Genomic DNA, 25,246 nt, shown 5'->3' on the forward strand with positions numbered 1-25,246 from the left:
CATGGGAGAAGAAGGAGAACTCCCTAGCCCTAGGTCTAAGAAATCGCCATGGATCCACTCCCCCCATTTGGTCCATAAACCCCTTAAGTACCTTGGCCGCTGCCGGCCTTCTTCCGGTCCTTGAGCTGGATTTATCTAGCCCCGGGTCCAGCACCGTATTAAAGTCCCCTCCTAAAATCAAGTTTCCTACCTCCAGGTCCGGTATACGCCCCAGCATCCGTCTCATAAATCCCGCATCGTCCCAGTTTGGGGCATACACATTAACCAACACGACCTCCATTCCCTCCAGCCTGCCACTCACCATTACATATCTACCTCCGCTATCTGCTACGATGTTCTTTGCTTCAAATGCTACCCGTTTCCCCACCAAAATGGCCACCCCTCTGTTCTTTGCGTCTAGTCCTGAGTGGAACACCTGTCCCTCCCATCCTTTCCTTAACCTAACTTGGTCCGCCACCTTTAGGTGCGTCTCTTGGAGCATAACCACTTCTGCCCTTAGTCCTTTCAAATGCGCGAGCACTCGGGCCCTTTTTATCGGTCCGTTCAGGCCTCTCACGTTCCACGTGATCAGCCTCACTAGGGGGCTACCTGCCCCCCTCCCGTGTCGACTAGCCATTACCTTCTCTAGGCCAGTCCCATATCCCGCCTCCGCGCTCCCACTCGCTCTCCCAGCGTCGCACACCATCCCCGTCCACCCACTCTTTAGCCATTTCCTTTTGGATTTCCGCAGCAGCAACCCAGTTGCCCCCCCCCCCCCCCCCCCCGCTAGACTACATTCTCTTTTTGAAATAATTATCTTAATTGTGTTCACAAAATCTGCAGAAATCAACACGCAAACTGATTGGATCAGGGTTATAGAGAAAGAAATGAATGCGCATTTCCGTGAGAAAGGTCAAGTGAATTCCAGAGAGAGTTTATTGGTTTTCCCACACAATAAAAAGGAATGGAAAAGGGTATTTAATATTCTGTGCTGCCGGACACAAGTTTCAGTATATACATTTCCAAACGACACCGTTTTGTAAAAAAATTAAAAAGTTCTTTATAAGTCACATATACAGGTTTGTGCTGAGATCATTGCTTCGCAGCAAATGGAATTTATTAATTATTTCTTTAAAACAGTACAGTTCTATTGTGAAGCAGGAAGCATGTCAGCCAATTTAAACACAGCATGGTCCCACAAACAGCAGTCACAGATAGTGATATGGACCAGAGGGGGCTTTTGCTTAATCAATTATTTTGTAGCCTGCTCATGAAGAGTTTTTCACTGCCATATTTAAAGTTGCTCATAACCTTTGCATGGAAAATATGACAATCACTGTAAAGAAAGAAAGGGGAATTTGACAGTGTGCCCTGGTTCGCTATTTTGATTTAAACTTTCATTCAGATACATTTCATCATATAGAATAATACCACAGTCAAGATGTTGTAACAGTTGTGTGTCCGGCAACCTATTGGAAGAACTGCACGTTACTAGAGTCTAGATTCAGGCTATGCATTACCAACGTCAGCAATTATCTGTAGACATTTTTTTTTTGTTGTTGAAATTTTTCCAATTAAGGGGCAACTTAGCGTGGCCAATCCACCTACCCTGCGCATCTTTTGGGTTGTGGGGGAGTGAGACCCACGCAGACACGGGGAGAATGTGCAAACTCCACTCGGACAGTGACCCAGGGCCGGAATCGAACCCGGGTCCTCGGCGCCGTGAGGCAGCAGTGCTAACCACTGTGCCACCGTGCTGCCCTAGCTGTAGACTTAAATGTATCTACTAAAGGCAGGTCACCTTTACTTCAGATTTTACACCACAGAAACAGGCCTTCGCTAGTGTTTAAATCACCCTCCTCATATCATCCCATCAACAATGCCTTCTATCCCTTTCCCCCCTCACGCACTTAGCCATTTGTCTTTGGAATGTTTCTACTGCTTCAATCATTCCCTGTGGGAGTGAGTGTCACATTCTCTCCACCCGCTGGATAAAAAGGCTTCTCCTGAATTCCTTTTGGGATTTATTATCCTATATTTATTTTGTATTTCCTGTATTATATTTAACTCTGTTTCTCTCTCTGCCAGATCTGAGCTTTCTCAGCATTGTTTTAGTGTTCTATTTATGGTCCCTGGCTCTGGTCTCTCTCCAACAACTGGAAATATTTCCTCCAAGTCTACCCCATCAAACTCTTCCATCCTTTTAAAGATCCCCATCAGGCCACCCATCAGCCCTCTCTTTTCCATAGAAAAGGGCCCCGGTGTGTTTGTCTGTCTTCGTGTTCTCCAAGGAGTGAATAGGATGTAGAGTTGTAGGGTGCTTGGACAAAAAGACCTCTAAAGTTGGCCATGCAGCGCCAGCTTTTCAGGCCCCGAACTAGTCTACTAAGTCCCCGATAGAGCAGAGAGTGTGGCTCCATGGGACACCACAATGATATGTCGGTGCGCCTTGTGTGCTCTGGCGGTCCTTCAAGCGATGGAGAGGGGGCAGAGAGATGCCAAGGCAGAAGGAGGTTTCAGTGGCCAATATGTTCCCAGCCGTCTTGTCTCAAGACATCATGGAAACCCGAGCACCGACACATTGAGGTTGTGTGGACAATGACGGTGTCCTACGGGGCACGGTCCAAACAAGGTCATGCCCCAGGCATCTACCAGCGGTTAACGATGGCAGGCAGGCAATGCATCTTCCTCGGAGTCCTTTTGTAAGAAGCAACAAAAGTCAATGTGTAATACCCATGATGGAAGCAGGCATTAGGTTGATAGTATATGGCAATAAAGAAACCAATGCTTGCTTTAGGCCCTCACCATTAGAAAGTCCTGATGCAGGTTGTGCCCGCCTTATGATGGGTAAGGCAGCCTAGCATTTGTGTTATTGGAGAAGCTAAACCAAGGCGCGGGTTCAAACTCCCATCATGTCAGCTGCAGAACTTTAATTCCATTAATTAAATAAATCTGGAATAAAAAGCAAATATCACTAAGAACGACCATGAAACTATTGGTCATTAAAACAAAAACCACCTGGGTCACTCATGCCCTTTTGGGAGGGAAATCTGCCCCCCTTACCTGGTCTGGCCTACAAGGGACTTCAGGCCCACAGGTTGGACGAGCTGAATCAAATATAATGACAATCACTCCACGATTCTTGCAAAGAAATGTCCCTTTGTTAGATCTGGAGGTAGAATTGTGAAATACCAAAAAGTAGATAAAATAATTTATTTTGTGTGTTAGGCGTGATGAATGACAAGTTACGTTAAAAGAAAATTCTCCAAGTCTTGTTCGATTAGACCAACTCTTAAAAGAATAAGCCTAGCTACCAATTGACTGTTGGCCAATGCAACTTACATAGGTCTCTAGATGCGCGACGGAATGTTTGTGCACTTAATTTTTGCGATGTTGAATCAAAAGGATGTGTGTCAGAACCAAGGCCACGAAACAAATGCTCATTTTTATAAATGACCAATATTGTGCTTATTTCCAAACTTTCGTCCCTCCCCAGTGCTTTTGCAAACCAAACTGACCTGGATTGCTTTGATTGAAGGACATGTCTATTCCTGAACTAACTGGACGGTTTCGCTTACTCTCTTTACTGATCTGTAGCTCCTCCCTCCCGATGTCCCCGTGACCAAATTTGCGGCAATTGCTGGAACGCTGGAACCTGGCACTTCTCTTGCTCTTGAATTAACCGACCGGCTCACTACAACATTCTTCTGAATTACAGGTATCTGGCTGACTGACGTTTCAGTGACTGAACCTTGCATCTCTCCTGCCCCACCAGAACCAACTGATCTAGTTATGCTCACGTTCTTCTGGATTAGAGGCATGGCTCCAAACGACAGGTCAGGAATCATATCTGGAATCTCTCCTGTACCCAAATTAAGTGACCTAGCCACTGCCACACTTTTTTGGGCAGCAGGAACTCTGGCACCAGAGTTCAATTTGGTTGCTGCCATCATTTCCCGAGCCAACGCTGCGTCAGCGATTGGCGACATGCCCCGCAATTCCTCAATGCCTAGTTCATAAGATACGGGAGCGGAATTGGGCCAGTTGGCCCAACGAGCCTGTTCCGCCATTCGATCATGGTTGATCTCATCCTGGCCTGATCTGCTGCTAGCCATTACGCTCCTCTGGACTAACATTGGGTCAGCCAGTTCTTCCCTACTGGGTTGAATGGTTGTGGTCACGACAACGTGTTTCTGGAAAGGCGCTGGAGCCTTTTTGGTCATGCTCTGGAGCGTCACAGCCTTGGACAAAACAGATTCGTGCTGCGCTTCAGAGCCGTGTTGGAGCAGAGAATCGATGGCTGCTGCCGGTTCGGGCGTCTTGGGGCGGCTGGGTGCCGAGTGATGACTCTCATGGCGGCCCCCGCAGATTTCAGCGAGAGTCCGAAACTTTGGATCCAGGTCATCCAGGAACGAGTCACCTTGGACAGCATCTTCGACACAGCTGCAGCTGCCGAGGGAGCCGGCGGGTGAATTACTCCCCTCATTGCTGTAAAGCAGCAAAATATCACGCGCAGCGTGAGACTCATCGTCTGAGGCGGAGGCGCACAACCTCTGAAACACAACATGGGCGGAACATTAAAAACATCAGAGTTACTTGCATTGAATATCTTTCCAACAATCCCAGTCCACAAGCGCAAAGTGCTGCATGCGAGTAAAGTTGGCTCACTGCCAAGATCTTTGAAGGACAATGGAGATCTAAGAATTGAGTAAAACAAAGGTTCAAAAAAAGTTTGGATATAATAAAGTTTGAAGAATGGGACGAAAGAGGAATTTATGAGAGTGCATCTGTTTGAAGGGTTTTCCGATATGCAACTTGGCTTAGCAACAGGAAAACAAGTGTTTACTTAAATGAGTGAGGGGGTAAACAAGGGTGTAAAGAAATAAGTGCTGGAAGTGTAGAAGGTGGCAGGGTAGCACAGTGGTCAGCACTGCTGCCTCACAGCGCCAGAGACCCGGGTTCGATTCCGGCCTCGGGTGACTGACTGTGTGGAGTTTGTACATTCTCCCTATGTCTGTGTGGGTTTCCTCCGGGTCCTCCAGTTTCCTCCCAGGCTTGTTGGATTGGTCATGATAAATTTCTCCTCAGTGTCAAAGGTTACATAGAACATATGGTGCAGAAGGAGGCCATTTGGCCCATCGAGTCTGCACCGACCCACTTAAGCCCTCACTTCCACCCTATCCCCGTAACCCAATAACCCCTCCTAACCTCTTTGGTCACTAAGGGCAATTTATCATGGCCAATCCACCTAAACTTCACATCTTTGGACTGTGGGAGGAAACCGGAGCACCCGGAGGAAACCCACGCAGAGACGGGGAGAACGTGCAGACTCCGCACAGACAGTGACCCATCGGGGAATCGAACCTGGGACCCTGGCGCTGTGAAGCCACAGTGCTATCCGCTTGGATAAGTGGGGTTACAGGGTTAGGGCGGGGGAGTGGGCCTAGGTGGGGTGCTCTTTCAGAGGGTTGGTGCAGACTCGATGGGCCAAATGGCCTCCTTCTGATCTGGAGGGATTCTATGATTCTAAGAGGTGAGGTATAAGTGGAGAGATAAGAATTCAACTTACACCTATGTACTGAAAGCCTGATCCATGGGGATATTTAGATGGAGTAACATCAAACAAAAACGGTATATCCGTAGTAGGGTTAATTAACTGCGTACAACAGGAGACACAGAAGAGAGGAGAACAGCTGGCAACCAGTCAAAGACTGTCGAACCCAGCTGAGAGTCGATACTCTCTCAAAAGCACAGAATTCCCGTCTCAAAGCTCTGGCTCCGAATACCTCAGAGGAAAACTTTACTGAATGGGTGAAAGACTCTCCAAGCCTAAAGAAAACCCGTGGGCGGTAACATATCCTGGTTGTAACTCACAGAGTTATACCGCGTGGGATGTTGTTTTGGGACAAGGTACATTTCTCAGAGTTCAGGAATGTCGATAAACGGGAACAAGGTGATGCACGATCAATTACTATTAAAACGAGGTAGTAACATAACTGAAGGCTTTAATAGACTAGAACTGTTCGCCAGCAGCTTTGGGACAGAATGAGGGCTGCTGGGACGGCACGGGTTCTTATACCCCGCCTGTCAGGGCGGAGCTACATACAAAACAGCCAATGGTAAACTCCTAGGTTTACCCAATTGTCTACAGCCTCTCGGGTACTGCAATACCTGATAATACCACACAAGGTTAATTTCATGAGACACAGTGTGCCATTACTGTAGGTGAGGATACGGTGTCTTCTATTGTACTTTATCTTGTTGAGTGTTTCTTTTAAGTTAATAAATATTATTCTATGATTGATTACCACAAGACTGGAGCGTAACTCACTGTTTTGCATATCTTTCCTCACATAATAATAATCTTTATTATTGTTACGAGTAGGCTTACATTAACACTGCAATGAAGTTACTGTGAAAAGCCCCTAGTCGCCACGGGTACACGGAGGGAGAATTCAGAATGTCCAATTCACCTAACAAGCACGTCTTTCGGGACTTGTGGGAGGAAACCGGAGCACCCGGAGACAGGGGGAGAACATACCAAATTGAAATATACACCACTGTATGGGTAAATGAATAGATTTAGTGAAAGGGAGAAAAATCACCAACCCCCTTGCATTAGAGTAAAGAGTTAAATGCTCGACATCAGGGACCCGACATCAACAGAACTTGGCAGCAAAGTTGTTTACTTGTTAGAGGAACAGGCGGTCTCTCTCTCGAGGAACAGGCGGTCTCTCTCTCGAGGAACAGGCGGTCTCTCTCTCGAGGAACAGGCGGTCTCTCTCTCGAGGAACAGGCGGTCTCTCTCTCGAGGAACAGGCGGTCTCTCTCTCGAGGAACAGGCGGTCTCTCTCTCGAGGAACAGGCGGTCTCACGAGGAACAGGCAGCCTCTCGAGGAACAGGCAGCCTCTCGAGGAACAGGCTGCCTCTCGAGGAACAGGCTGCCTCTCGAGGAACAGGCTGCCTCTCGAGGAACAGGCTGCCTCTCGAGGAACAGGCTGCCTCTCGAGGAACAGGCTGTCTCTCGAGGAACAGGCTGTCTCTCGAGGAACAGGCTGTCTCTCGAGGAACAGGCTGTCTCTCGAGGAACAGGCTGTCTCTCGAGGAACAGGCTGCCTCTCGAGGAACAGGCTGCCTCTCGAGGAACAGGCTGCCTCTCGAGGAACAGGCTGCCTCTCGAGGAACAGGCTGCCTCTCGAGGAACAGGCTGCCTCTCGAGGAACAGGCTGCCTCTCGAGGAACGGCTGCCTCTCGAGGAACAGGCTGCCTCTCGAGGAACAGGCGGTCTCTCGAGGAACAGGCGGTCTCTCGAGGAACAGGCGGTCTCTCGAGGAACAGGCGGTCTCTCGAGGAACAGGCGGTCTCTCGAGGAACAGGCGGTCTCTCGAGGAACAGGCGGTCTCTCGAGGAACAGGCGGTCTCTCGAGGAACAGGCGGTCTCTCGAGGAACAGGCGGTCTCTCGAGGAACAGGCGGTCTCTCCAGGAACAGGCGGTCTCTCGAGGAATAGGCAGTCTCTAGCTAAGAGATAACAGCCAATCTTTCGGGTGAAAGGCTTAACAACACAAGATTAGAAATTAAAGTGTTCTGTGTACTGACTAATTGTATAAGCAGTCTGTGTCTGTGACTTGGTGGCGAGAGCTGTTCTCCCTGTGACAGCCATATGAGAGTTGTATTAGAGGAGTGTGCTGGATCAGAGGTTTCTCCAGATTCATTCCCTCCATGCTTGAATCATTAATGAATGAATTTTAACCTGCCCTTGGGTCTCCTGTGGTTAGTTTGAACAACCATTAAGAATCAGAGTTCTAAATTAACCCGGATTTTGGGATACCCCCATATTTAACATCAGTAGCGGGGGGGGGGTTATCATTACAACCATTCGCTGTTCTTTTGAACAAGGCGGCAGCTGGTTATAGCTTTTAAAGATGAACAAGAAAGAAAAGACTTGCAATTCTATGGCAACTTTCATGACGAGAGCACTTTTCAGTCAATGACCAATCCACCCAACCTGCAAATCTTTGAACCCCCGGGGCACCCAAAGGAAACCCACACAGACATGGGGTGAAAGTGCAAACTCCACATTCACCAAGGCTGGAATCGAACTCGGGTGTCTGGTGCTGGGAGGCAGCAATAGTGGTAAATATTTGGAACGCGCTGCCTGGGGAGGTGGTGGGAGCAGGTACGATAGCGGCATTTAAGGGACATCTAGATAAATATATGAATAGGATGGGAATGGAAAGATACGTACTCCGTCAGGGCAGCTGGTTTTAGTTTAGGCAGGTACCATGGTCGGCACAGGCTTGGAGGGCCGAAGGGCCTGTTCCTGTGGTGTATTGTTCTTTGTTCTAACCACTGTGCCAATGTATTATTAAAATGGGACGATACCTGCTTACCTCATTAATGTGTTGTTAAAATGGGACAATGCCTGCTTACCTCATTAATGTGTTGGTTCATGAAGGCTTTGCAAGAGCTTTCCAACATTCTTCCACTTGACCATGATTGACCCTTGTAGCAATCTCTTGCTGAGCTCCCATCAGCCTTGTAGCGAACATTTCCGTCATCAAATGAAATCCATTGTCTTGACCCCGTTTCAGTATCTGCCCAATCCTGTTCCGTCCACATCTGTTGCCCATCTGTTCGGGATATCATCACATCACTGGATGCTACCATTCCACCAGACTCAGCCATTCCACGGGATCCTACCACTGCGGCGGATCCTACCACTGCGGCGGATCCTACCACTGCGGCAGATCCAACCATTTCGTCTCTTCCAGCAAGTGCCTCTGCTTTTCGACCCATTCCCAATTGATCCGCTGGAGAAATCAATGGCACCACCTGTATTTGACAACAACGAATTCACGCATTACTTACAAAAGGAAGAAAAGGTTGAAGCACCGACACCCAAACCCTTTCCAAGAAATAGATTTGCAAAGAAACACCCAACAAATCCTGGATCCTGTGCTAAGGGTGTGGGGAAGGCTGTCCTATGCTGACAACCTGAATAAATTGGACCTATATTCTCTGGGGTTTGGAACGAGAGGAGATACGGACTTCCGGTGACGGGGAAGTGCTGAGTGGATGCAGGAAAGGTGGCTCTTCCGCCCGCTGAGAATTTGGATTTAGGCACTTTTTTTTTAATAAACATTTTGAGGTATTTTTGGCATTACAACAACAACAAAATAAACAATGTACATGAAACTATACACATAGTGCAAAAGCCGTCCCCCTCCCTTACAGGTCCCACCTTTATTAACCCCCTACTCTAAGCTAAACTAACCCCCCCCCCTTCTGCTGACGATTAATTTTCCGCGAAGAAGTTGACGAACGGTTGCCACCTCCTGGTGAACCCTAACAGTGACCCTCTCAAGGCGAACTTGAATTTCTCCAAACAGAGAAAGCTAGCCATGTCCGATAGCCAGGTCTCCGACTTCAGGGGCTTTGAGTCCCTCCAAGCTAATAGTATCCGTCTCCGGGCTATCAGGGAGAACGTCTGCCTCTTTCTCCTCCTGGATTCTCGGGTCTTCCGACACCCCGAAAATCGCCACCTCTGGACTCAGTGCCACCCTTGTTTTTAACACCGTGGGCATGACATCTGCAAACCCCTGCCAAAATCCCCTAAGTTTCGGACATGCCCAGAACATGTGGACATGGTTCGCTGGTCCTCCCGTGCACTTTGCACACCTGTCTTCCACCCCAAAGAATCTGCTCATCCGGGCCACTGTCATGTGAGCCCGATGAACGACCTTAAATTGTATCAGGCTGAGCCTGGCACATGTTGTGGATGCGCTGACTCTACTCAACGCGGAGTCTGCGTGAGTTTCCTCCGAGTGTTCCGGTTTCCTCCCACAGTCCAAAGATGTGCACGTCATGTGGATTGGCCATGCTGAAATTACCCTTAGTGTCCAAAAAATGTTAGGTGGGGTTACTGGGTTACGGAGATAGGGTGGAGGTGTGGGTTCAGTAGGGTGCTCTCTCCCAGGGCCGGTGCAGACTCGATGGGCCGAATGGCCTCCTTCTGCACTGTAGATTCTATGATTTATTATCCTCAATTCCGGCCTAATTCCAGAGGTAGGCTCCCAGGCAGCCGATGTCATGGCCACCGATCAAAATGATTAAAACAGACCATAAATAGAGGAGTGCAGATACCTTGGAGGGTCGTGGGGCAGGAGGAGATTGCAGACATGGATCGGTGGGGTGGGTAGGGGCAGCACGGTGGCATAGTGGTTAGCACAATTGCTTCACAGCTCCAGGGTCCCAGGTTCGATTCCGGCTTGGGTCACTGTCTGTGCGGAGTCTGCACATCCTCCCCGTGTGTGCGTGGGTTTCCTCCGGGTGCTCCGGTTTCCTCCCACAGTCCAAAGATGTGCAGGTTAGGTGGATTGGCCATGATAAATTGCCCTTAGTGTCCAAAATTGCCCTTGGTGCTGGGATGGTTACTGGGTTATGGGGATAGGGTGGAGGTGTTGACCTTGGGTAGGGTGCTCTTTCCAAGAGCCGGTGCAGACACGATGGGCCGAATGGCCTCCTTCTGCACTGTAAATTCTATGATCATAATCTATGAAGGCGAGGGATCGGAGGGCAAGGATGAGAATTTTCAAATGGAGACATTGCCCAAGTGTTTCCAACGTTGGGGGGGGGGGGGGGGGGGGGGGGGCTGAGATGGGGCGGAGTCAGGCATTGTTAAGGGAGTGCAAACAGGCAGCCCCAGAAATGGTGGGATATGTGACCGGAATCTCACCTATCGGTCAGTATGCCAGCCTGGGTGTAAACAGCCCGGTTTAACATGCGAGCGTTGCCAGGGAGACGGATGCCGCCGGTGGCTATGGGGCGAGATTTGTGCTGGTGACCAAAGACTAACAGCTTCAGTCTTAGCAATGTTTAATTGATGGAAAAGTCTGCTCGCCCAATACCGGAGGAGGCTTTGTAAGGCATGACTGACCATAACACACAGTCAAAGATAAGAGCTAAAGTGATGGAGATACAAACCGTGTCAACCCGCCCTCCACCTTCAAAGTTGCCATTTCCTAGGGATCCCTTCGGTTCATCAGGTATTGCCAAAAAGCCGCCTTTGCCGCCAATTCCGCTACCACAATGGCAAAGCAGCAGTAGCAACGGAACAACTGGAAAGTAAGAATTTACATAGTGAAGCAAAAACGACATGCCGATAAAGATAATAAACAAGTGTAAATAAACAGCTGGCAGATCGAATCAGACAGCAGCTTCCTGCGTTTGTTCACTATAGGCAGAGTACAGGCCGAACTCAGCCAGCCCATGCTTGCAAAGCCGAAGTAAAACATCCACTGTTAGATGCAATTCCGCAATCGGGCAGCACTGGTTGAAGAATCCTGAGTGCGCTAATAGCTACACTAACGACTAAGTTAGACAATTTAGAATAATCAGTCGAGCTTGTAGCGTGGATCATTTACAATTGTTAAAGCAGAGAGCATTCACACTCGCTGAGGAATACGTTGAAGCATCCCACCTTTTTCTTCAGAACTGGGAGCTTGGGGAGCCTATTGCTTTCTCCATGGCAATGCCTAGGCCAGTCACAATTGACTTGTCAACCAATCAGCACCCTTTCCCCCTGTAGTATAAATTTTGCTCATTTGAAATTTGGTATTCTTGTGTTTGTTCTGATGAGTGCAAGATGGAAAACTTCAGTAACATGTCTCTATTCAGCAATATTCAAATTCTGTGCTACCAGGTGAGTGTTGTTCATAGAATCCCTGCAGTGCAGGAGGAGGCCATTCGGCCCATCGAGTCTTCACTGGCCCTTGGAAAGAAAACCCCACTTAAGCCCACGCCTCCACCCTATCCCCATAACCCAGTAACCCCACCTAAACCTCTGGACTCCACGGGCAATTTAGCCTGAGGGAAGAAAGGTTAAAGAAATAGGTTTTAAGGGGGAGGGGGAGGTGGCAAGGCTTATGGTGGGAATTCAGAGCTTAGGGCCTAGACATTAACAATGGTGGAGTTGAGACAGAGGAATGTGCAAGAGACCAGAATTGGAGGGGTGCAGAGATCTTGCAGACGGGTATCGAGGAGACCAGGGCGGGATCTGAACTCTGCTGTTTTAGAAGCCTATGTAGCTCAATCACTAAGATTGCCTCCTTGCATCCCTGTAACATCCTTCTTTGAGTAAGCTGTTGGCCACCAGTCCGAATATTTCCTCCATGGATTTGGGATCATTATTTGTCTGTACATGATCCTGAGACATTTTACTACATTAAAGGGGCTATCTAAACACGAGTTGTTATTACTGAGTCTCAAGCACAGGGTCAAATAGGGCATCAAGGTTGTGAACAATCTGATCTAATCTGAGATCGGGAGGGGGTAGAACCTATACGAGAGGAGTTTGAGGCTGGGATTGATGGTTTCGGTCTTCCCAAAGTTTAACCCGTGCAATTTGCGGCTTAATTGGGACCCGATGTTGGATAAGGAGACTGATGAAAAGGGGGCAGTGAAGGGGTTGTGTTGATATGACAGAGCTCTGTGGTCACCACGTGGAACTGTAGCCATATTGTCGGACGATGTCATTTTCCGAACGATACAAAGACGCCAATCACTCATCAGGAAACATTGGTGTGCTCACTTACTGAGACAAGGCAGATGAGAATGAAGACGGCAGCGGAGCAGTCTGTGATGTGCTCTGCTCACAGGCCAAAGTGAAACTGAGACTGGATCGCACGGTACCCTCCCCTTCTAGTGATGTCATGCTGCCGCCCTTGAAAGGCATCTCACAACATCGCCAAGGGGCGGGGCATAGATGGGAAAGAGGAGCAGGAACAAGGATCAATTTTTGGACGATTTCGAGGTTACCAAGCAAGGAGCGAAAAAGAAGCCATTACTGGAAATTATTTTGGCTATAATTGGTTAGGTAGTTTCGTGGAAAAAAACAAGGGCTGAACAATGGAGGAGAGATGACACAGATTGAAGGTACTTGCGTGTGGTGGTAAAAAAAAGAGGAGAGATGTGAATCTGCTTCACATATTGAGTTCGGTGGATGGCAGAAACAGATTCAACAGTAGGTTTCAAAAGGTAAATACTTGAAATGGGGGAAAATAAATATTTCAGGGCTCTGGGGACAGAACGCTGGGTGGCTGGGGTGGAGGGAGGGCTATGACTAATTGGAAAGAGCTGCACAGAGTGATGGATCGAATGGCCTCGTTCTGAGCTACGTTATTCTACAAACAGTTCTGAAACTCCTGTGCAGTGGGGAACAATTTAATCTAATCTTGCTCGGTATCAATTAGCTATCACAGGCTGGGAGAGTGGTTAGCACGGCTGCCTCACAGCGCCAGGGACCCGGGTTCAATTCCAGCCTTGGGCAACTGTGTGGAGTCTGCACGTTCACCCCGTAGTCCAAAGATGTTGCAGGTTAGGTGGATTGGCCATGCTAAATCGCTTCATATCCGGGGATGCGCAGGTTAGGTCATGGAGGATAGGGCTTGGCGGGACCAGGTAGGGAGCTCTTCCGACAGGGTCGCCGCGGGACCCAAATCCATTGGCCACTGTAGGGATTCTGTGAGATAGCAATGGACGCGGCCCTTGGCTGTCTTGAGCTTTGTTGTTGGGCTATCGATTGGAAAGCAACGTCAGTCAGTCATTTCAAACTTACGTAGTAGCAGCAGTAACGCTAGAATCATGAGGCCGATAGCGGCACCACCGAGGAACGCGTTCTTTGACTGAAATAATTTCTCTGCGGAGCACATGGTGGTATCACGGCAATCGGTGACTCGAACGTTAAGGTTTTCCAGATGTCCATTGCCGCCATTATCTTTGACAGATATTGGCACGGTAAAGGTTCCGGGCCACAAATCTATCAACGGAATCAGCTCCATGCTGGTTGCTTCAAAAAAAAAAAAAGAAAGATTGCAAGTATCAGCGAATAAGAGAGTTGCATTCCTCATTACATTCATCTGCAAATTCAATGTCAGTGGGCAGCTTGAGTTGGGTGTGATATAAAACCTTGCTTAAAGACCAGGAAGGTTTAAAAACTAACTTTAGTCCCAATCTACATGGACGTCAATTTGTGACAGAGGTAACAACCTGAGCAAATCGTTTGCAATTAACTGATCAAGTCATTCATAGTTCCTAAAGTTACGCCCAAGGTTGGAATTTAACAGCCTCCAAATCAACTAACACCAAAGAAACAGACCATTTCCTGCCACTCGGCTATATTTTTCATTGTTGAAACTAACTTGCGCAAATCTGAAATGATTCACACACTGACTGCCGGGACTTGGGAAAGTCTGATTTAATTTAATTGCTCGGCAAAGAAAGAATTCCGTTTCGAAAGCATCTTTCACAACCGCCTGACGGTCATTGAAATATTTTCGAAGTGTGGTTTCTGTGTCAATACGGGAAAACGGAGCAGTCCATTTGCACCCAACAAGCCCCCACACGCAGCAATGAGATAATAACAAGCGGATCGTTTTTTCCTGATGTTGGTTGAAGGGTAAATATTGGCCAAGGCACGGGGGAAGAATTCTCTTGCTTTTTTAAAAGAAACATTTGATCGAGGCATTTAAAATATATATATATATATATATATATATATATAAATAATCACAAAAATAAACGTGAGGAACAGGTAACAAACCCCCCCTCCTCCGCAACAGCCCCCATCCATCCCGCTGCCACTCTGCGTCCCTTTCCCAACTTATCACCCTCCCCCCCCCTCAAATAAACAGTAAACACCATCCCCCCCCCCCCCCCCCCCCACACTGATAGCTCAATACTCCTCCAAGTCAGCGAGAAACAGCTTCCATCTCAAGGTTAACCCCTCCTCCGCCCTATGAACGGGGAACTTCCCAATGCAGGAACTCCGGCAAATCGCTCACTCACACACCCGCCTTTGGCGACTCCGAGTCCCGCCGACAGAACAAAATCCGTCTCCGGCTATCAGGGAGGCGTCGGCCAAGGCGTCGGCCTCTCTCCCCACCTGTACTCCGGATCCTCCGACATTCCGAATATCGCCACCTCCGGACACGAAGCTACCTCTACCCCCAAAATCTTTGACATAACGTGTGAAAATCCCACCTGATGCTCACTCAACCTCGGATACGCCCACAACATATGTGCATGGTCCGCCACCCACCCCCCCCCCCCCCCCCACCTCACCCTGCCCGCACCCATCCTCCACCCCCAAAAAGAACTGACTCATCCTGGATACTGTCATGTGGGCTCAATGCACCCTGTCCAGTAAACAGGAGATCCTCAATTCGAATGTCAGCGGTGCATTCACATCTTTAGTGGCACAGACTTGGAGGGCCGAAAGGGCCTGTTCCTGTGCTGTACTTTTCATTGTTCTTTGCTCCTTAAATGTGTGAAAATGCTCAACCTTTGACCGGGCCATTTAAGTCCAGCACATTCCAACCAGGAATGTAATCAACCAGGTCGGAGTCTCCCCCCCGCCCCCCCTCGCCGATCAGCTGGAGCTCCTCTTCAGACAGCTCCCCCAGGTCAACGTCTCGCTCACCCTCGGGCCCTCCCCAAGATGTCCGCCACCATCTCCTCTTAACCAACTACGCCACATCAACATCACCCACGTCAGCATCCCTCCCCAACACCACCACATCCATCGTTCCCCCCCCCCCCCCGCCCAACATGAACACAGACAAAGAAAGCCCAAACGATCCCAAAGTTAAAATGCATAGGGTATTTTGTTTAACAGAAATGCACCAGATTATGAGCAGGATTCAAAAGAGTTCAATGAGCAAAATAAACAAACGTGTAGGTGCCCAAAGAAGGTTATTGTCGAAAAGGTCAATCACCGCAAACTAAGGTCGCCAGCCCAGGTCTTACCATCAGTACGTCCTAATTTCCACTTCTTATTGGAGTTCACTTTAAAACTGAAAGGGGCTCCGTATGGATGCCCGTCTGGATCAAAAGCAGTGAGGTTCAAGGATTTTGAATTGCTGCACAGGCATGGGTGTGAATTCTCAAATTTTGGGACGTTATCATTGGCATCCTGCACACTCAGAACAATGGTTCCGGTCGCAGTTGAGACTTGGTTATCTGTAAAAGGGAGCAAGCAACATTCAGATTTACAATAAAGTAACAGATACAGTTCGACAATGAATATTGATCATGGAACGCCCGCCAAAATAAAAAAACAAGATATATAGACTAACTCTTCGAGTCATAGAGTTTTACAGAACAGAAAAGAGGCCCTTCGGCCCATCGTGTCTGCACAGACCATCGAACACCAACTATTCCAATCCCATTTTCCAGCACTTGGCCCATAGCCCTGTACGCTCCGGCATTTCAAGTGCTCATCGAAATGCTCCTTAAAGGTTGTGAGGGTTCCTGCCTCTACCACTCTTTCAGGCAGCGAGTTCCAGACTCCCACCACCATCTCAAATCCCCGCTAAACCTCCTGCCCCTTACCTCAAATCTATGCCCCCTGGTCACTGGCCCCTTTACTAAAGGGAAAGATTTCTTCCTATCTACACGATCTATGTCCTTTAGAATGTTGTACACCGTGGTCATGTCCCCCCGCCTTCTCTGCTCGAAGAACAACAACCCCAGTCTAACCAGCCTCGCTTCATAGCTGAAACGCTCCAGCCCAGGCAACATCCTGGTGAACCTCTCTGCATCCTCTCGGGCGCAATCACTTCCTTCCTATAGTGTGGTGACCACAACTGCACACAGTACTCTAGCTGTGACCTAACCAGCATTTTAAGCAGCTCCATCATAACCCCCCTGCTTATGAAACGCAAAGGTAACGGCTAAAATACAGACCATTGGATCAGTCACAGTACAAAACGTGGGCAATGTTCAGCACACTGGGCTAAATCGCTGGCTTTTAAAGCAGACCAAGGCGGGCCAGCAGCACGGTTCAATTCCTGTACCAGCCTCCCCGAACAGGTGCCGGAATGTGGCGACTAGGGGGCTTTTCACAGTAACTTCATTTGAAGCCTACTTGTGACAATAAGCGATTTTCATTTCATTTCAATGTGGTGATATGCATCACTGTAAATACACAAGGGGTTAATGTAAATACACTACGACTAAGTAAACACTAGAGGGAGCACCAGAGACATCATGACACGCAGACATACAGCTAATGAACACATAGAATAGGACACGACCAATGGGCAGCCAAGACACCCAGAGGTGACACTACCGCAAGGGGGCATTTCACAACCCATATATAAGGACAGGGCACACATGCTCTGTCTCCTTCCACAGACCCACAACTAGAGAGTACATCAAGGTTGATCAGAAGCATCACACCCAGCACGTGGCTCAGAGCAGACTGGTTTAGTTAGACTGAGGTACTACAGTTAGATTAGCAGGAGAGTCAAACTCATTTAAGAACTATGTCAATAGTTCAATAAACATATTTAACTCATTACAAAGTCTGGACCTTCCTTCGTCAAAGCATACATCAAGGAAGCAGCTTATGTTACACGAAGAAGCAGAACACAACAGGCAAAAGACTTAAAGTTAACTTCTTTGTGTAACTTGTCTAGCTGAGGATTTCCTCTAATTTCTTTAACTATACAAGAAAGATGATTAATCCAAAATGCCTAAATGGTGACAACACTCTCTCGGCCGCTGTTGGATTCCAAAAGAGAATCAATTTTCGTATTTGTTGCCTTGGACTTAATGTGATAAAAAATCTCATTCACTCAGTGACTGGCTGGGGTCTGGAAGGCTCTGTTTGGAAATGTAGTGGAGGCCGGTTCAATCGAGGCATCCAAGAGGACGATAGATGATTATTTGAATAGAATCAATGTGCAGGGGTACGGGGAAAAGGCAGGGGAATGTGCCAAATTTTCCGTTGTGGCAAAAATATACTTTATTCTTAAAATATGTGTAAGAGATATCACAAAACAATTCAAATTGTCATAACAGCAAAGTGCAATGATTTTCACATTTTCTGCAGAGATCCGAGGGGCTTCAATTCATGAACATTCTAAAGATTTCAATACTTTCATTACAGGGAGTACAATTCTGTTCAAACTATATACCTCGCTCATGTTGCGGTGTTTTAATATAGTTACATACAGTCAGCTTAAGCACACAACCAAGGGGTTTAACCCGGTTACTAGCCCCTCAGTTCAATATGGCCGTAAGACCTTACACAGAGTCCTTTCCCCATTACGCCTTGGCAACGGCTGCCCCAAGCTGGGCTGCGTCCCTCAGCACGTAATCCAGGATGCTGGAATGTGCCAGTCTGTAACAGTCAGTCAAGGACATTTCCTTGCACTCCGTATGGATGCCCATCTGGGACTTCCGGTGACGGCGGGCGGGAGACGGCCGCACAATGGAGAGCCCCCGCTCGGGAACGGCAATTTCGGGGCTTTAAGCCCGGTCCCAGGGTCCGCGGAGGTGGCAGAAGAAGGGAGAAGGCACGGAGGAGGCACTGAGAAGACACAGGAGGGAAAAAAAACCCAAAGAAAAATGTCGAGGGTGAGCAAAAAAACGGCCGAAAAAAAACCAGCTGGAGGTCCGTCGGGGAGTGGAAAGGTCACCGCGGGGTCACCAGGAAAAATGGAGGCTGGAGCACCAGGGAAGGCCGCACTGCTTACGGCTGAAGAAATAACCAAGGTGATGGCTGCAGAATTTGAAAAGCAGTTGGCGCAGATTGCGAAATGCATGGAGACGGTGAGGAAGGAGATAAGGGAGGTTTTGAGTGTGCTGGTGGAGGAGGCGGTTTCCCCGGTGAGGACGGAGGTGGCGAGCGCAGTGGTGGAGGTGCGAGAGCAAGGGGAGGCGCTGAAGGGAGTGAAGGAGACGTTATTGAAGCATGGTGATCAACTTGCCTCGATGGGGAAAGAGATGCGGAAGGTGATGGATATTAACAAGGATCTGCGAGGAAAAATGGAAGACCTGGAAAATAGATCCAGGCGACAGAACTTGAGGATTGTGGGGCTGCCCGAAGGAGTTGAAGGACCGAAGCCGACTGAGTATTTTGCCGCGATGCTGGCAAAACTACTGGGGGAGGGGGAGGACCCCTCCCGATATGAACTGGATCGGGCTCATCGGTCGTGGAGGCCTGTACCAAAGGCGAGTGAGCCGCCAAGGGCAGTGACTCTGTGCTTCCGCAGGTACAGTGTGAAGGAGAAGGTCCTGAGCTGGGCCAAGCCGAAACGGGTGGTGCAGTGGGCTGGAGCTGGTATACGTGTATACCAGGACTTTACGGTGGAGCTGGCAAGGAGGCGGGCTGCCTTCAACCGGGTGAAGAGGGCATTGTACATTAGCAAAGTGCGGTGCGGCATTGTATATCCAGCGAAGCTGAGAGTGACTTACAAGCTCAGGGACTTTTATTTTGGAACGGCGGAAGCAACGGAGGAGTTTGCGAAAGCAGAAGGACTGTGGCAGAACTGACAAATTGAGGAATTGCCATGTGCCGATGTAACCTCATGACTGTATTTTCTTCTTTTTTGTATCACTGCGCGCGGGTGTAGAGACTAAAGGAGCCAATGTGGTATATATTTGGACAAGGGAAGGGACGGGACTTTCACTCAAAATGAGATTTCTTTGGGGTGTAGGTGGATATGCGGGGTTTGTGTGCTAAAAGGGGATCTTTGGGCTTTCCTGGGGCCGGGCAAGTGGGGAAAGGGACCTGGGCGGGGGCCTCCATGCTGGCCGGTTTAAGCCGGCCAGTGAACGGGAGTGAGGTGGGGGGAGGGGTTGCGGCCATCGGAGCCTGGCAGAACAGGGTCCGAGTGGTCTAGCCGGGGTGGAAAGTTGGGGGGGGGAAGGAACCGAGGGTGGGGGGAGGAGTTTTACAAGAGGCAGTGGACGGGAGGAGCTGGAGACCTGGGGTGGGGGGTGGGTGGAAGCTGTGTAAGATTAAGGGTGACTACGGGTAATCCCTGATTCCTTTTTGTCATTTGTTTATGTAAACATGCGGGTTGAGGTTCGGGGGTTGGTGGGTAGATGGGATTGTTGTTATTATGGGGACTGACATATCTTGCTGATTATTGCTTATTGTTGATGGATGTAAATGTGGGAGAAAATGTGAAAATGGAGGAGAATAAAAAATAAATAAAATAAAAAATGGATGCCCATCGGGATCAAAAGCAGTGAGGTTCAAGGATTTTGAGTTACTGCACAGACATGGGTGTAAATTTCACAAATTTTGCACTAAAGGTTTTGGGCAGACCCAAGAGTACATTTCACCAAGTTGATGAAACTCCAATGACAGTTGATGTTCGTCTCAGTGTACGTCCCTGGGAACAGCCCGTAGAGCACAAAGACCTGTGTCACAGAGCTGCTCGGGATGAACCTCGACAAACAACACTGCATCTCTCTCTCCAGACCTTCTTTGCAAAGGCACATTCTACAAGCAACTGTGCAATCCATCTCATCCCCCCATCCCCCACAGCTGCTTCGAAGGCAGCGTGTGACGGTGCGGAGACTTCGGGTGGGTATGAAGGTTCCGACGGGGAGGGCCCTTCTCACCAGCAGCCAAGCTCGGTCTTGGTGCTTGTTTGACAGTTCTGGTGATGATGCGTTCTGCCAGATGACTCTTGACAGTTTGCTCAGGGAACCACCAGACATCCTCCACCATCTCTTTTTCCCTCTGGGCCTCGAGAACGTTATGTTCAGAACGTTACATGATAGACTTGGTTCAGAAAAACACCTTTTGCCACAATTTTTCCACGAGGGACAGGTGATAGGGCGCAGTCCAACTACTTGGGAGCGTTCCGCGCCGCGGCAATGTGTCCAGACCCACCCTTTGCAACTCTAGGAACAGGTAGAACCTCAGTATGTAGTGACACTTGGTGTTTGCGTACCAGAGGTCCACGCACAGATTGATGCAACCACACACAAAGGTGGCCATCAGGATGAGTGCAACATTGGGTATGTTTCTCCCTCCCTTATCGAGAGATTTGCACATGGTGTACCTTCAGACATGGGATGGGATTCTCCGACCCCCCTCGCCGGAAATGCGGCCGATGCGGGGGCGGAGAATAGCCTTTCACGCCGGAAATCCGGTGCGGTGGCGCTTCCCGATCCGCCAGTCCCGCATGCTCGGTTGGCGCGGTGCAAGTCGGGGGCCGTTGGAACAGGCCCCCATGGCGATTCTACGCGGTCCACCAGCCGAACTTCCGGCGGCGTGGTTTACATGTGGTACCACTCGGCGGGAGCTGGGACCCGCGGCCGCAGTCCTGGTGGGGGGGGCAGGGGTATCTGACTCCGGGGGGGGCCTCAGCGGTGGCCAGGCCATCGCGATCTGGGTGGGGCCTACCTTCCTCCGTGCGGGCCCGCTGTGTGGCTCCGCCATGTCGGCGGCGCCCCCACCGAAGCGGGCCGCCGCGCGCATGCGCGGCCGCGCGGTCTGTACAGCAGGACCCCGCCGGCAGCCAGAGCTGCGGGACGCACCCCAGGGCGCTGCTAGCCCCTTGGAAAACGGAGAATCACCCCGCATCTTCGAGGAAAAAGTCCGGAGTGATTCTCGCCCGTTTTCCGGCGGGCGCGGGGACTTAGTCCCCAGAAGGGAGAATCCCGCCCATGATCTATCTTTGATCTCCAGATCAACAGCTCAAGTGACTGTTGCAGTGCAGAATCACGGTTTTGGCCAGGCAGCAACACCGAGAGCAGTTCCCACTTGAAGAGCAGGCTCTTATCCGCAATGGAGAGGGAGCGTCTCTTCCACAAGCCCAGTTTCTGACTCCTCCTAGTCATTGTTGTGAAGGTCTTGTCACACACATTTACTTTTCTTAACAGACAAATGAAATATTTTTGTGTGGGTGAGGCACGATCAATTGGGCAAAAGACGATAGTTGAATCCAACTGAGGCTTTATTGCTATCAGATGTGTGGCCTCCCACAGCAGCTGGCGAAATGGCTGCTGGCTGGAGGACACGCATATTTATACTCCGCCTACTGGGCGGAGCCAGCAGGCAGGGGCTACCGGCGAACCTGTAGTACAGGTCCTACCGTACATCACCTAATACAGGTGCAACAGTGGTTTACCACAGTGGGGCGGGAGGGGGAGGCAGTGGTGACATGGCTTTGTTGGTGGACTGATAATCCAGATACCCAGTGTAATGCCCTGGGGTCCCAGGCTCGAATCCCACCATGGCAGATGGTGAAATTTGAATTCAATAAAAGTCTGGAATTAAAAGTCTAACGGTGACCATGAAACCATTGTCGATTGTCCTAAAAACCCACCTGGTTCACCAATGTCCTTTAGGGAAGGAAATCTGAAGAAGAAGAAGAAATCGCTTATTGTCCCAAGTCGGCTTCAAATGAAGTTACTGTGAAAAGCCCCTGCCGTCCTTACCCGGTCTGGCCTACACGTGACTCCAGACCCACAGCAACGTGGTTGTCTCTTAACTGCCCTTTGAAATGACCGAGCGAGGCACTCAATTCAAGGGTAATTCGGGATGGGCAACAGTTGGCCCAGCCCAGCGATGCCCAGAGCCCATGAGTGAATTTTTAAAAAAGTTGGTCGCATTCGAGAAAATGTAAAAACATTTCACCAGGCCAATCAGGGCACAAATGAAGCCTGACAAGTCACACGTCAGACGTGCTGCTTTAATCCTATTTGAAGAAATATCGTACAGACTTGAACGGCAGATAATGGGCAGGATTCTCTGTTTGGCAGACTATGTTTTCCCACTGAACTGTACCAGTTTTACAATCCCCTTGCCGTCGTAAAGCGGGATGCCATTCAGTGCCAACCCCCGCCCCCCCCGCCAGAACTGCAAATCGACCCCCCCCCCCCCCCCACCCCCGCAAATCGGTCCCAACACCTCCCCCTCCTAACACACAGCAGACCTCCTCTACAGGAACCCCTGTAATAAGGGGTCACCTCCCCCAATAGGGATACCTGTAACAGGGGAGCCCCTGTGGATCCCTATAAATAGGAATGGACACATGGAGCTGCAAGGTAAGTATTATATTTAAAATGCTTCCCACTGCCCCTGTCTGGACTTCTTCCTCTCTAGCTCCCAGACAGGAGTCCCTTTTCTGGCAGGGGGGAGGGGGGGGGGGGGGGGGGGGGGGGGGGGTGGGGGGGGGTGGATCTTTGTGGGGGGGGGGTGGTTTGGTTAGCACTGTTGCTTCACAGCGCCAGGGTCCCAGGTTCGATTCCCGGCTTGGGTCACTATCTGTGCGGAGTCTGCACGTTCTCCCCGTGAGTGCGTGGGTTTCCTCCGGGTGCTCCGGTTTCCTCCCACAGTCCAAAGACGTGCAGGTTAGGTGGATTGGCCATGATAAATTGCCCCTTAGTGTCCACAAATGTTAGCTGCGGTTACTGGGATAGGATGGAGGTGTGGGCTTGGATAGGGTGCTCTTTCCAAGTGCCGGTGCAGACTCGATGGGCTGAATGGCCTCCTTCTGCACAGTAAATTCTATGATTCTATGAATATAACGGGCAACAAAGCAGAGCCAAGTAGTATCTCTGGCAACAGGGCACCCCTCCCCTATGAACTCAATGCATTCTATGCTCGTTCTGAGCAGGATGCCATCAAACCACTGTTAGCTGCCCCAGCAGCCTCGGACACACTCATTCCTATCATCTCAGTCTCAGAAGACAGATTGGCTTTCTTGAAAGTGAACCCTCGGAAAGCGACGGGCCCTGACGGAGTCCCCGGTCGTGCACTCAGATCCTGTGCGGACCAACTGGCGGGTGTCTTCGCGGACATCTGCAACCTCTGCCAACTCCGTTCCTAGGTTCCCACCTGCTTCAAGATGACCATCATCATACCGGTGTCAAAGAAGAACCAGGCAACGTGCCTCAATGACTACCACCCGGTGGCCTTGACATCGAGCATTATGAAGTGCTTCGAGAGGTTTGTCATGAGACACACCACCTCCATACTCCCAGAATGCCTTGATCCACTGCAATTCGCATACCGCCACAACCGGTCCACAGCAGACGCCATCTCCCTGGTCCTACACTCATCCCTAGAGCATCTCGACAACAAGGACTCCTACATCAGACTCCTATTTATTGACTGCAGCTGCGCCTTCAACACCATAATCCCAGCCAAGCTCATATCAAAGCTCCAAAACCTAGGACTTGGCTCCTCCCTCTGCAACTGGATCCTCGACTTCCTGACCCACAGACCACAACCAGTAAGAATAACAACACCTCCTCCACAATGGTCCTCAATACCGGGGCCCCGCAAGGCTGCGTACTTAGCCCCCTACTCTACTCCCTGTACACACACGACTGCGTGGCAAAATACAGCTCCAACTCCATCTACATGTTTGCTGATGACACAACCTTAGTGGGTCACATCTCAAACAAAGATGAGTCAGAATACAGGAGGGAGATAGAGAACCTAGTGGAGTGGTGCAGCGACAACAATCTCTCCCTCAATGCCAGCAAAACTAAAGAGCTGGTCATCGACTTCAGGAAGCGAAGTACTGTACATACCCCTGTCAGCATCAACGGGGCCGAGGTGGAGATGGTTGACAGTTTCAAATTCCTAGGGGTGCACATCTCCAAAAATCTGTTCTGGTCCACCTCTGTCAACGCTATGACCAAGAAAGCACAACAGGGCCTATACTTCCTCAGGAAATTAAGGAAATTCAGCATGTCCACGTTGACTCTTACCAACTTTTATAGATGCACCATAGAAAGCATCCTATCTGGCTGCATCACAGCCTGGTATGGCAGCTGCTCGGCCCAAGGTCGTAAGAAACTACAGAGAGTCATGAACACCGCCCTACCTGCCTCCCATCCATTGACTCGGTCTACACCTCCCATTGACTTGGGAAAGCAGGCAGCATAATCAAAGACCCCTCCCATCTGGGTTATCCTCTCTTCCATCGGGCAGGAGATACAAAAGTTTGAGAACACGCACCAATAGATTCTAAAACAGTTTCTTCCCCTCTGGTACCAGACTCCTGAATGACCCTCTTATGGACTGAACTGATATCTCCATGAATCTTCTCTACTGAGTAGTACTACACTCTGAATGCTTCACCCGATGTCTGTGTCGATGTATTTACATTGTGTATTTATCGTATGTTTCATGTATGGAAGGGTCTGCCTGGACTGTACGCAGAACAATACTTTTCACTGTACATCGGTACGTGTGACAATAAATCTATTACAGGGTCCCTGTGGGGGGTCCCTTATTACAGGGGTTTCTGGGAATGGGGGGTCCCCTATTACAACCCAGGGGGGAGGGTGCAATTACAGGGGTCCTAGTGAAGGGGGGGGTCTGCTAGAGGAGCCATGGGCAGGCGGTGGGTGGGGTGACCCTCGGATGGTCTCTGCCAGCGTGGCCCTGGCGTGGCGGACTTTGCCGCGCGACAAGAGGGCTTGGCCCACCCTGTGGTTCCCC

General features: G+C 49.7%; 1 protein-coding gene across 1 annotated transcript in view; it reads right to left on the bottom strand.

The window, feature by feature from the left end:
* Positions 1-897: 897 nt before the first annotated feature.
* The window catches only part of LOC140385878 (desmoglein-2-like), a 115,311-nt gene continuing 90,962 nt past the window's right edge, over positions 898-25,246 (bottom strand). The window contains exons 12-16 of the mRNA XM_072468487.1: positions 15,787-15,999; positions 13,598-13,828; positions 10,966-11,099; positions 8,413-8,814; positions 898-4,532 (exon numbers count right to left, since the gene is read on the bottom strand). Of these exons, the coding sequence (XP_072324588.1) occupies positions 3,525-4,532; positions 8,413-8,814; positions 10,966-11,099; positions 13,598-13,828; positions 15,787-15,999 (1,988 nt within the window). The 3' untranslated portion in view covers positions 898-3,524. The remainder of the gene's footprint in view (positions 4,533-8,412; positions 8,815-10,965; positions 11,100-13,597; positions 13,829-15,786; positions 16,000-25,246) is intronic.

Source organism: Scyliorhinus torazame, chromosome 11 (genome assembly GCF_047496885.1).
Source record: "Scyliorhinus torazame isolate Kashiwa2021f chromosome 11, sScyTor2.1, whole genome shotgun sequence".
Lineage (NCBI taxonomy): Eukaryota > Metazoa > Chordata > Chondrichthyes > Carcharhiniformes > Scyliorhinidae > Scyliorhinus > Scyliorhinus torazame.